The sequence below is a fragment of the Schistocerca nitens genome, chromosome 6 (genome assembly GCF_023898315.1).
Source record: "Schistocerca nitens isolate TAMUIC-IGC-003100 chromosome 6, iqSchNite1.1, whole genome shotgun sequence".
NCBI lineage: Eukaryota > Metazoa > Arthropoda > Insecta > Orthoptera > Acrididae > Schistocerca > Schistocerca nitens.
In genome coordinates this window covers 473,588,365-473,601,697 of record NC_064619.1, presented here as the reverse complement: position 1 = coordinate 473,601,697, position 13,333 = coordinate 473,588,365, and the positions used below count along the sequence as shown (strand labels likewise).

At 46.6% G+C, this 13,333-nt stretch overlaps 1 protein-coding gene across 1 annotated transcript; it reads left to right on the top strand.

Moving 5' to 3' along the window:
* Positions 1–1,505: 1,505 nt before the first annotated feature.
* Positions 1,506–12,982, top strand: LOC126262667 (ejaculatory bulb-specific protein 3-like). Its single transcript, XM_049959439.1, has 2 exons — positions 1,506–1,747; positions 12,622–12,982. Exons 1-2 carry the CDS (start codon positions 1,558–1,560, stop codon positions 12,816–12,818), a joined length of 387 nt encoding a protein of 128 aa, XP_049815396.1. The 5' UTR covers positions 1,506–1,557; the 3' UTR covers positions 12,819–12,982.
* Positions 12,983–13,333: the final 351 nt, after the last annotated feature.

Sequence of the window (13,333 nt, the reverse complement as noted above, 5' to 3'; positions counted from 1 at the left end):
TTTCTGTTCTCTTCTTGTCTAAACTATTTATCGTCCATGTTTCACTTCCATACATGGCTTCACTCCATACAAATACTTTCAGAAACGACTTCCTGACACTTAAATCTATACTCGATGTTAACAAATTTCTCTTCTTCAGAAACGCTTTCCTTGCTATTGCCAGTCTACATTTTATATCCTCTCTACTTCGACCATCATCAGTTATTTTGCTCCCCAAATAGCAAAACTCCTTTACTACTGTAAGTGTCTCATTTCCTAATCTAATTCCAGCAGCATCGCCCGACGTAATTCGACTACATTCCATTATCCTCATTTTGCTTTTGTTGATGTTCATCTTATACCCTCCTTTCAAGACACTGTCCATTCCGTTCAACAGCTCTTCCAAGTCCTTTTCTGTCTCTGACAGAATTACAGCGTCATCGGCGAACCACAAAGTTTTTATTTCTTCTCCAAGGATTTTAATACCTACTCCGAACTTTTGTTTTCTTTCCTTTACTGCTTGCTCAATATACAGATTGAATAGCATCGGGGAGAGGCTACAACCCTGTCTCACTCCCTTCCCAACCACTGCTTCCCTTTCATGTCCCTCGACTCTTATAACTGCCATCTGCTTTCTGTACAAATTGTAAATAGCCTTTCGCTCCTTGTATTTTACCCCTGCCACCTTCAGAATTTGAAAGTGAGTATTCCAGTCAACATTGTCAAAAGCTTTCTCTAAGTCTACAAATACTAGAAACGTAGCTTTGCCTTTCCTTAATCTTTCTTCTAAGATAAATTTAAAGTTACGCTTTTTGCGTTATTACACGATAGTAACATACAAAATTTGTGTTGCTGTATACTAAAAAAAAAAAAAAAACAAAGCAAATTGTTAGTCACTCCTGCCAGCTAAGACAGTTCCTCGAACTCACGTGTGTATTTGTCTCTACTGTGAGATACTGAGTCGAGAATACGTACTGGTTTCGAGCTATTTGCTCTGGGATGTACAGCCCGAAAAAGTTCAGTATTGCGGAAACTGGAGATTTTTTAAATACATATTCAATAATTCGTCTTATTAATATGTATACTTCTATAGAATGTTATTCCATGTATATCTTTTTGTTGTTAACAGGAAATATTTATTTACCTTTTCACATGTGACGTGAAATGAGATACCTCACCGTCTCCCTCGGAGATAAAATTTGCAGTGCATGATTAAGTTATAGCTACTACAAATAAATTTTTTCGGTTAATTCTGGTTGGCAAAGAGTGCAGCATATTTAAGAAAACCGCAACAAGCGAAGTGTATTGCTCAATACATACGTGTATTATTCCGCTGGCTCCCATACTGCGGGATGCTGGTGGGGTAATACATTGAGACATGGCTACTCAAGGTCACGGGAGTTGAGAAAACCCGCGCAGGTTTCGCATTATCGCAGCTGTGAGCGCTAGTTCTTCCAGAAGGCGCCCCACCTCGTGACTCTGGTATCCTGTCATAGGTAGTCATACGTCAGAGCGGCGGTATAAGAGGAACTTACCTGCGACCGCATCCCACAGTCTGAGCGGAGAAACACGGTTGCCATGGCGAGAAACCTGATCTTCTACTGCTGCCTCGTGGCCGTCGTTGCCGTTTCGGTGAAAGCTGAAGACAAGCTGGACAACCTGAACGTGGACGAGATACTCAACAACGACCGCCTCCTGAAATCCTACATCCAGTGCGTCCTCGATGCAGACGACGGAAAGTGCACTACAGAGGGCAAGGAGATCAAAAGTAAGTGCGGCAGCTTACTGTGCGTCTTTCGCTTCATTGTTCCACTTTTCACCATCGTCAAAGTTCGATTCCCTTTATCGTGGTAGCTACAGATGTTCGATTAGATAATACACTCGTAGAACATGGTGTAGCAAATGGCTCTGAGCAATATGGGACTTAACTTCTGAGGTCATCAGTGCCCTAGAACGCAGAACTACTGAAACCTAACTAACCTAAGGACATCACACACATCCATGCCAGAGGCAGGATTCGAACCTGCGGTCGTAGCGGTAGAGTGGTTCCAGACTGTAGCGCCTAGAACCGCTCGGCCACCCCGGCCGGCCATGGTGTAGCACTCTCATATAGAAAATGGCGAAATCATAGTGGAATTTAATAACTTCAAATACTTTACGGTTGCCTAGGAGGTTTCAACGCATAACTTCAAGAGACTTCGTTTCTTATTCCCTGTCAGGTGTTTAATCTAATAAGGTAGCATCGTGTTCCACTAAGACCAACAAACAGTGTAATATCAAAAAATCCCGTGATGTCAAGATGTCGTGTGACTTTATCCTTCTCAATTCAAACTTACACCCTTTCAGAGATCTATCATATTGGAAATTTCATGTCCTACTCAGAAATGTTCTTGCCTGTCAAGGTAACGTTTCATAAAGCTTAAGGTTCGCGTTTTCCTTTAATGTAAACAATGAATTATTGGCATTTTGCATAATCAGGTTATTTTCTACGTCCCTAGAAAATATTTTTTGTTCGACCCCCACCCCCATCTAATCCCCAACGATGTATGGTTTAGCTTCCTGTCAACCTGATACCGCTCCAATTCCCACCTCTTGTCCATCTCTTTTTGGCTTTGTCTTTACCTTTTCGCACCATGATCGCTTCTACGTAAAAGAGAACATCCTCTGCTTCTCTCTCTGAATCCAGTTTTTTTTTTTCAACAGCCTTCTTCGTATCGCCGTTTCAAGATATTTTTGCCAAAGTGAAGGTTTCATTTCACATTAGAGTACAAATGTTTCCTTTACTGCCAGATATTCTTAAACGATGACGTTACGCCCGACATCAATCCCCTACGTCTACTTTAAAAGCCCACTGCCGATGTAAATAATTTTAGCATTGCCTGTTGTTCAGTACTAAGTATTTCCTCACTTTTTTATGGTCCAACTGTTTACCCTGTACTTTTTCGTACAATACTGTTTATTTGTCTATACACTGAATCTCTTCCGTGTTTTATTGTGGTGCAGTCGGCATAATGTGGGCGTTTGAAATACAAATAAACGCCATTGGGACCTGTCAAAGAATATTATTGATTCCGAAATACAATTGTCCACGGGCACTACATATTCAACAGATCCACAGCAACATTTGACATGATATGAAGTACAAGGACTCTGTTAGTAACTACTGTTTCTACGAATTTTAAAGAGTCAAACAGAGTAATTAAAATAATCATAATAATATGCGATTCAAACACCAACACTTTATAATACACTAATAATCGTAGTGTTCATTTGATGTAGATGTAACACTGGAGAATATTAACCCTCTGTGTATACTGTTAATGATTTAAAACTACTATTACATTTGTTTGAAATAGACTAATGGAAATCTAACCCGTATCAGAACAACAAGTAGGCTTCTTCTTTCCGCTCATACGCACTCCCTAGACAGTGTAAGAGACTTGTTGCCACTGTCGATGGGCAGCCTCTAGCATCATTTCCCGGCCGTTCATTCAACGCCCCCATGCGTCAGCAGATTACACGTCTGTACGACAAAATTAGGTAGATATTAAATTTCTCAGCGGATTTGAGATAAAAGATTTTCGTCACTAGATGCTGATGAAGCCGGCGTTACTTTTCCCTGTCATTACAAGAAAAAAAAATAGTTGGCCACAAAAACTGGAATATCAGAAAGGACAGTAAACGAAATGATACAAATTGTGCGTATGCATAGTCGGAAGGAAACATGATTAAATTTGTAGGAGATATGGAGTGTACACGGTACGAAAACTACTGTACAGATCCGTCACGTTTGGCTGCATGAATGGCTCTCACACAGATAGGCATCGACTCGACTCGAAGTGAGCTTTGTCGGCTGTGGGTACGTCATTCCATGCGGCTTTAACTCTGCATCATAGTTCATCATTCTTAGTGGCTGGCGAACGATTTCGTCCCAGTATCCCGCTAGTTGTTCGCCAGATGTGGTCAGTGAATCAGATATCTGGATAAAATGCTGTCGACGGTAACAATCTGGATACGTCAGAACAACTCGGGTAAACAGCTGATTTGCTTTATTGTATTGGAAGATTAATTCATGGAGACGTCGAAGAAAATACACCTCATCCAGCCTGAACAAGCAAGAAATGTAATTACTGTCGTTCAGGTAACAAGCTACACAAACCAGAGGTAAGCATGTTGTATACCAAAGGTATCCCGTGGCATCAAACCAGTTGAAGTATGCCTTCTGCTAACGTCCTTCTTCTTCCATGTCTTGAAACATGGACACATGCATGGTGCTACTGCATGCAGATGCGGCACTAGTCTGGAATAACGATATAATTACAGTCGTGCCTCTATCTGCTGCTGCGACAGAGGAAACGGTGGTGGTGGTCCCCCTGATGAGTCCCCCCCCACCCCACTAGAGAATTTCGACAAGCAGAATTTTCTTCTACTTACAGGCGGCATAACAGGATATTCTCAGAAACAGACGACCTTCAGTTGCGATTTCTGTGTGAGAAACCTGTCGGTAGGTCCAGAATTCAGCTGACCATAGTCTTATCCACTCCAAGCAGTTGCGCTGAAATGCCAATCTCTCGTATACAGAAGTTATGATGACCCACTCCAAGCAGTTGCGCTGAAATGCCAATCTCTCGTATACAGAAGTTATGATGACTCGCTGACGGATTTTGCGTGCTGCCTTCATGGTGTTGCAATTTTAACGGTCAGCAGCGTATTCACTATGCAGGGAAATTCGTCTCTTTCCTTTTACACTGTGTCGAATAACATGACTTGTAAACCCACATGGTGTTTGTAACATATGACTTGTATATCAGCGGCTGCGTAATGTTATCTCTACCGTGGAATTCTCACCCCTACAAATGATTAAAACGACCCTTCCATTGACAGTCTTCACCTAGGGACTTCCATAAAACGTAAGACCGAGTAGTAGATTTTCATCGTTTCAGTCAAGCAAATTAAACCAATTATTCCTGTCGGGATACTACTAGTATGAAGCACAACATGGTTATCGTAAGCTGTAAATTGTATAAATATGAAGTACGCAACATCGCAATCTACTCCACATGTAATTAGAGAATGGTAGAACATGTGTTTGAGTTTCCTTAGATTTCAACCTCCGTTATTAGACGGACGGACACAAACTTTATTTACCGAAGAATTCTTACCCAACGAAAGTTGTCAAACTGCCGTATATTTTAAGATTTTATTTTATTTACAAAAGCCGGCCGAAGTGGCCGTGCGGTTAAAGGCACAGTCTGCCGCCGGCAGTGCTGCGAGGCGGTCGCGCGCCAGAGCGCACGGTGTGTTTGTGTTTACTTCGGCCGCCGTAAGTGCCGTTTTCCCTTCTAGACCACCATGGCGCACAACTATCGGAAGAAGACATTACGTTTCAACTTTTGTTCCGACTTCGCCCGACCCAAGGCCCTAGAGGTCGAACGATTTATACGCGATGAAGTTAAGATACCACCAACGGATCTCATTGGTATCCACTTGTCCATAGTTAGCAGTACCGTCTACGTCAAAATGATCAACGATGCGGCGTGCGACAAGGTGCTGCAAGAGGCAAAACGTGGACTGCGCTTCTGTCATTCCGACGGCAACGTCGGACCCGTTACCGTCGATCACGCAGGTCTCGGCACACGGACGATAAGGATCTTCGAACTGCCGTTCGAACTACCTGCAGACGTCGTCATCGAGGCGCTCCGTCCCTATGGCAACGTTCTGGAACATGTTGCCGAACGATGGGTACAATTTCAAACCTATCCCGTTTTAAACGGTGTTAGACAGGTCCGCCTCGAGTTGCAGAAACACGTGCCTTCCTATCTACGTATCGGAGGCTGCCGTGCCATTATAATGTACGACGGCCAACCTCGGACCTGTTCCGGTTGCGGGAAAGAAGGTCACCTACGGTCTGACTGCATTCAACGACGTGTCGCGCAGCTCCCGTTGTCGGAAGCGTCCGTCACACCCACGATGACCGCCCTACCGGTCACTTACGCAGCGGCTCTTGCCACGTCTACAGTTTCGTCCAGTCCGTCGCCCGGTCCTTCCGATCGGCACGTTCCACCGTCCCAGTCACCTACGGACGGTGCGGACGTCCCACCTGACAACCTTGCCGCCGAACAGGCTCCCGCACCGGAAGCTGAGGAGAACAGTACTTCTTCACAACACCTGTTTGACAATTTCATTGTCCCCACCGACGCCTTCGAACCAGGTCGACGCTCCTCCTTGCCGTCGTCCGACACTGAGGAACACGTGCGCAAACAACGCTCGCCACGTAGGCGCAAACGCCGTCGCCGTTCACCCACGGGCTCTCAAAGCGTCGCCACCCACGACGACGACGACGACACCCAGCCAGCCGACATTTGCACACAGAGGTCGGCGGACAACTTTCAAGATGAACAAGACGTTTCGCAGGACGGGACCACCATGGAGGTCGCCACGCACAATGTAACACTCGGTGCGCAGGTTGAGACGCCTGTCTCCCCGCCGACAACTACAGATCTCTCTCACCACGACGCCATTCCCATGGACATTGGACAGACCCACGGCACAGGAACATGGGCCGACGACATTGAGGAAGATACGCCCCCTCCTCCGGATGAGTTGCCTCCGCCGGACAAGGCTGCCTGTTAACATCAAAAGCGAGGCATTGCAGCTGATGGGGCGGGACTTCCTGTCGGTGCCCTCCCGTTGGTGATGGTAGATGCGCGTCCACCACCACTGAAACAAACGTACCGGTTTGCCACACTGAACATCAACATGATCGGCACTGCACCCAAGCTGCAACTCCTATATGACGTGCTTCGGGCCTCTGACGTCGACGTCGCCCTTCTTCAGGAAGTACGCGTTGCCACCCTACCACCAGTCTACGGCTACGACTCATACACTTCCACATGTGATCAATCAGGGCGTGGAGTGGCTTTCTACATACGCGAAGGAATCCCACTCAAGGACACGACAATCCTTCCCTGTGGAAGAGGCATGGCTGTTACCATCTTCGACACGCGCGTCATCAATATCTACGCTCCGTCTGGCTCCACGAACCGTCGGCAGCGGTCCACCTTCTTCGGACATGACGTGGCGCCCCTGTTTTCTGGACGCTATGATCGCCTTATCATGGGAGGCGATTTTAACTGTGTCCTCCATCCGCAGGACCAAGTGCCTGGTTATTCGCCATGCCCGGCGCTGCTCACCTTAATCGAAGATTTTCATCTAGTGGACGTTTGGAAGAAAATTCATGGCAATACCCCCGGTTTTACGCATTATACAGCACATTCTGCGAGCAGACTGGACCGGTTTTATGTCTCTGCCCACCTTGGCAATGAAGTCGCCCAAGCTGAACGTTGGCCCCTTGCATTTTCGGACCACTGCGCCGTCATTTGCTCCCTTGCTCTGCCACCTCAGTCAGTGTGGCGCGGCAGAGGTTACTGGAAGTTTAATACCTCCCTCCTTAATGATCCACACTGCCGACAATGTATTGCCACTACATGGGCGTCTTGCGAAAGACGCCTTCCACAGTACACATCCACGTTCCATTGGTGGCTCAAATGTGCCAAACCTGCGATCAGAAAGGCCTTCATACAATGTGGCAAGGAAGCAGCAGCATGGCATCGAGACACCACAAATTTTCACTACGCCGTCCTCCGTGAGCTCGATGCGCTCCCTCCATCACCTGACACCCATAGGGAACGACAACGTACTAAAGCTCGTCTCATCTCTCTTCAACGTGCACGACTGCATGGTGTCGTGGTGCGTTCCCGACGACAAGACCTCCTCCACGACGAAACCCCATCCACAATCCATGCCGCATCCGACCATGGTCGTCGACGTCGACTTTTTGTCCCCAACATCACGACCTCCGATGGTGTTCGCCACATAACACAGGCGGCAGTGGTGTCTGCCTTTGCTGAACATTATCGCCAATTTTATGATGATGAACCGATGGCGACGCCCATTCCTGATGATCTCCGTCCTTCCCCTGATCGGACCCTCACCGTAGTGGAGTCAACGTCCATGATGTCTGCAATCACCGCCGAAGAGGTGGTAGATGCGATCAACAAAGGGGCCAACAACAAATCACCCGGACCAGATGGTCTCCCAGTGGAGTTTTACCGGGCGTTCGCCACGTTAATGCTTCCTCGCTGGACGGAAATGATTCAGGAACTCTTTACTCCGTCCTTCCCCATTCCACCTGAATTCGTCACTGGCATTCTTCTACCTGTGCCTAAACCGAAGGGAGGGTCTCATGTCTCTGCATATCACCCCCTTACACTACTGAATGCAGACTATAAAATCTATGCACGGCTCTTAGCAGCGCGCTTACGCACCGTCTTACCTACGGTCCTTTCACCTGAGCAGACTGCACGTGGTTGTGGGGCCACCTTACAAACAGCCCTAGGAGAATGCCGTGACCTGATTGCACTGGCGTCGGTTTGTCGCCTTCGTGCAGCACTGGTATCCGTCGATTTCACGAGTGCCTTTGATCGCGTTCGACACCCATTCCTCCTCATGGTGGCGACACGTATGGGGTTCCCATTGCCTTTTGTCGATGCCATTCGCCGGTTACTGCTTCCCGCGGTCTCGATGGTACAGGTCAATGGGAGGCTTGTACGACCGATTCCTATACGCCGCTCTGTGCGTCAAGGATGCCCTATGTCTACTTTATTATATGCCATTGCACTTGAGCCCCTCATCACTGGACTTACCTCTAGACTGCAGGGCCTCACTTTGCGTGACTACACCTTTCGCTGTAGGGCTTATGCGGACGATCTCCTCTTTCTCACCCGCTCCTCCACGGAACTCAATGACGCCATCCAGTGGATCCACCAGTATGGACGTCTTTCTGGTAGCATTCTTAACGTCCGTAAATCGACTATGATGCACATTGGGCGCGGCCTCCCGGCTATGGTGCCGACCCCACTCCCAGTCGGTGCCACCCTTCGTTACTTGGGTATCGAATTTACGAGCTCCACACACCGCACAGTGGCCCTGGCTTATCGGCGGCTTTTGCAGTCGATTCGGCACCATGTCCGCGTTCAAGTGCACCGTAACTTAAACCAACTCCAACGTGTGTCCTATGTCAACATGTATGTCGCCCCTAAACTGGTACACGTCGCCCAGATCCTCCCAATGCCGTTACTCCTTGGCCGCCGCATCCAATCAGCCTTTGGATATTTCGTGTCAGCAGGGGCACTTTTCAAAGTCCGCTACAACACTCTAACACTGCCTCCTGCAAAAGGTGGCCTCGGACTCGTCAACGTGCGGGCACGATCTTCTGCACTCTTTGTCCACACTCTGTTGCGGCACTGGCAGGGGCCGGTCCCGTCCTTAACACGCAGTCTCTTTGATATCCTCCGACCAGCTTCTCTCGATCCACCGATCAATGTGGCACCTATTTCTCCATTACTGTACCACGTCGCCAATTGTTTCATAGAACTCAGCTACGTTCGGGCCGATCTTCTAGTCACCCGTCCTCACCGTACAAAAGATTATTACCGTTTGTTTATGCTGTCCAACCCTTGCGACCCCATGGTGCTACAGCATCCTGACATTAACTGGCGCACGGTTTGGGGGTGTGTGCATGCACCCTTTTTACCGTCGTCTGTGTCTGCACTCTGGTATGTTTTAGTCTATGGGAAATTCCCGACTAATAGCCGACTTTATCGCATAGGACTGGCCACCTCCCCACTCTGCCCTGACTGTCAGCTCGAAGACACCGACGAGCACCGTCTTACGTGCCCCCTGAAACAAAACGTATGGCTCCTCATCCAACGAATCGTGGGCTTTTACCTACGTGCCCCGCCAACGACGGTAACCCCGGATTTCCTGTTGTTGCCCCAGACATTTCACTACCCTCTTGCTAAGCACCATACCCTAATCTGGTTTCGAGAACAGACTTTAGAATACCTCTTTCAGAGTGGTCCGCATACAGTCCTTGACTTCTGGTACGGCCGAAGTGGCCGTGCGGTTAAAGGCGCTGCAGTCTGGAACCGCAAGACCGCTACGGTCGCAGGTTCGAATCCTGCCTCGGGCATGGATGTTTGTAATGTACTTAGGTTAGTTAGGTTTAACTAGTTCTAAGTTCTAGGGGACTAATGACCTTAGCAGTTGAGTCCCATAGTGCTCAGAGCCATTTGAGCCACTTCTGGTACAAAGTTGTGACCGCGCATAGCACACTCACCCGAAAACCATCTTACCGACAAACTTTTGCCGGTTTTCTCCGCAGCGTCTTCCTTGACCCCCCTCAAAGTTGGGTTGTACCATGCCTACCTGTCACATGATGCAACACCCTTATCCACGTTCTCATGCATCGACCAAAAACAAAAACAAACTTAAAAAACAATGGAAGAAGACGGAATATGTTATATTTTGTTGTATTTAATGGTTTTCATTTCAATATTTTTCTGTTTAACTAACAGTCATTTGTATATGTTGCAATGGTACCTTGAAGAACTCTTGCATAGTAAATATCTATGTACTTTTAGTTTGTTCACTAAAAATTATTAAAAAAAAAAGGCGCTGCAGTCTGGAAGCGCAAGACCACTACGGTCGCAGTTTCGAATCCTGCCTCGGGCATGGATGTTTGTGATGTCCTTAGGTTTAACTAGTTCTAAGTTCTAGGGGACTAATGACCTCAGCAATTGAGTCCCATAGTGCTCAGAGCCATTTGAACCATTTTATTTACAAAAATAGTGTAGGCAATTCATTAGCACCTTCTTCAGGCCCCTGTGCAATTAATGTATACAGAATCAGATAGACTGACACTGGAATAACTGCAGCCATGAATACCTGCGTTCCATTAATTTCTTGTGGAACTTGACAAACACTGAGCTCACATTTCTCGGGATGCGTGTGTGCACAGTTGTAAAAAAATTCGACGAATCCAAGTATCCACGGCTCCGGTTACGCGTGTATCGATATGTCTGATCGTGTATAAATGTGGTACATAAGGACCTGAAGATGGCATTAATGAGACTGGGAAACCGCCTTCCTAAATACAATAACATCTGAAAATAAGCGGCTGTTTGGCAGTATTTTACCATACGCTGTCCTGTATCAACGATGTATCAACAGGAACACAAAGCTCGCTGGCAGTGGTTTGTAGCGGGAAACAGAAAAATTATACCCTGACTGGCTCTTTCAGAAAACGTTCAGAAGGGAACCAAACGGAATTCTTCTCATTTATGGTGGTGGTGTTCTATTTTTCGGACCGGAGTGCACATATCACTCTTACGTTGTTGTATGGAGGGCAGTTGTGCTGCACCGCTCATCTGCTCACTGTGGCATCACCTGCTGTGCAGATGGCGTAAATTTTGTACATGCAATTTTTTGCCTAAACAGTGGATGCAATATGCTAGCCGCAGTCTCATAGTGCTGAAATTATCTCAGTATAAGTCACAACACGACCCAATATTTCTGTTTGTGCACTACCCAGGAAAAGAAATTCGAGTCATAAAGAAGCAATTTATGTCAGACTCCACAGACAGCTAAAGAATCATAAATCTAGTAAACAGAATGAGAGCTCTGTTACAGCGAATCGACTACACGTGCTCCTTGTGTTGAAATGAAGACTTCTCAGAATCTAACAGCCAGATTCTCCACTGTGGTTCTCGCCAGCAGAATCTCATGCTCGAGCCCCACAGGGAAATCCCAGCAGGGATGTGCTCTTTGTCACTAGAGGGAAGTCCTTGGTCACATCTCAGTCAGGTCCTTCCTGCACCCACGGCGTCGAACGTTGCACTCAAGTGACAAATACCAGTAGCCTGAACAAAAGTACTATGTTCCACTACACAGGCCATGAACCTGCAGCCAATCATCTGAAGTTCGTGCTTCTTTCTGAAGTTTGTGTGGAAGCTTCCATTTCTCCACGGCGTCGAATGTTGCACTCAAGTGACCAATACCAGTAGCCTGTACAAAAGTACTATGTTCCACTACACAGGCCATGAACTTGCAGCCAATCAGCTAAGCTCGTGCTTCTTTCTGAATTTTGTGTGGAATCTTCCATTTCCCCTCCTACATTCTTAAAACTCTGCCAAACAAAAGCATTTCTCTGCTTTTCAGCGGAACATGTCTGCTTTCAATGAGAAGATTCCACAGAGGTCAGCTAATGACCATCATTTCTGATCTTTCGCATTTCTTCGCACTAAAAGCATGTCCCTTTGCCTTTTCCGCCACCGATACTTTTTCTCCAGGTACAACTGTCCTGAAATACTTTTTGCCCCGTTCCGACGGCACTACGGCCTTCTGCTACCTTGAGCAACATACACCGCCACCGCAATGCTGTACTCCCTCTCACGGCAGTAAATGTCTGCCCCTGCAGAACATTACCACTCTCTTTCCAGCCCACCTTACCTGACAGCGGCTTCTGAAGAACGCATGCTTCACTTCGCCTTCTCTGTCTGTGTTCAGCCTTCCGTACGCTCTAGTCATGCGTTACTACGGAAATCGTTAGTACTTGGTGGTAGCCAGTATCTGCCAGTGAAATGGTTTATAATCCGTTTGTGCATTGTAAACAGTGTTTTAATATAAATATAAATGTACAAGAATATTAAATGTAAGGTGTGAATATCTTGCCATCTTACAAATTCCTTGTGTTGTTTACAGTGAGACTGTTTCACACCATTTTCTGTCACATTGCTACAGGCAGAGTGCCAAAACTGGTGTCGACGGGATGCAGCGACTGCACGCCTAGCCAGCTGGAGAGAGCTGTCAAGATCCTGAAGCACATCACAGAGAGGCACCCTGCAGAGTGGACCAAGCTGAAGGCCAAGTACGACCCCACGGGCGAGTACACCAAGAAGTATGCCGAGGCCTGGAAGGAGCGGGGCGTCAATTTCTGATCGCCGCACCAGAACGACTCAGCTCTCAGCTGTTACCCAGAATTCAACAGTAAATCCTGTCTCTTTCCAGGAACTTTCCCACTACCGTAAAGTCATGTGATAACTTCGTCCAATTTTATCATTGAACGGAATTTCTAAAGCTACACTTGTTCACAATATTCCAAACATTATCATATGAAATAAAAATTAATCGTTAAATTTGTGTTTCATATTCTGGTAGGTTGCTTGACAATTTCCTGCGTCAGAGTATGAACCCCTGTCGAAGTCCCACTTTTCTCTAACTATGTTTGAACCATCACGTGTGACAGTTTATCGAAACTTGTGGGTAATGACCCACGAAGGCAAGAATGAAATTTTATGAGGGGTAAAAACGAAAGGGTTCAACTGTCTTTCCGCTGTGAGACTAAATTACTTTTAAAATATCGTTACTATTATAACTGTTTCTTAACATTGTAATAATGATCGTGTAAGTTACCAATAATTTAAGTTTTTCCTTCAAATACCAGTATCAACAT

Excerpts from the sequence above, each read along its gene's own strand:
- LOC126262667 (XM_049959439.1), top strand. The coding sequence starts at position 1,558 with ATGGCGAGAAACCTGATCTTCTACTGCTGCCTCGTGGCCGTCGTTGCC. Across the intron at positions 1,748-12,621 it reads AGAGGGCAAGGAGATCAAAA|GCAGAGTGCCAAAACTGGTG; the intron begins GTAAGTGCGGCA and ends ACATTGCTACAG.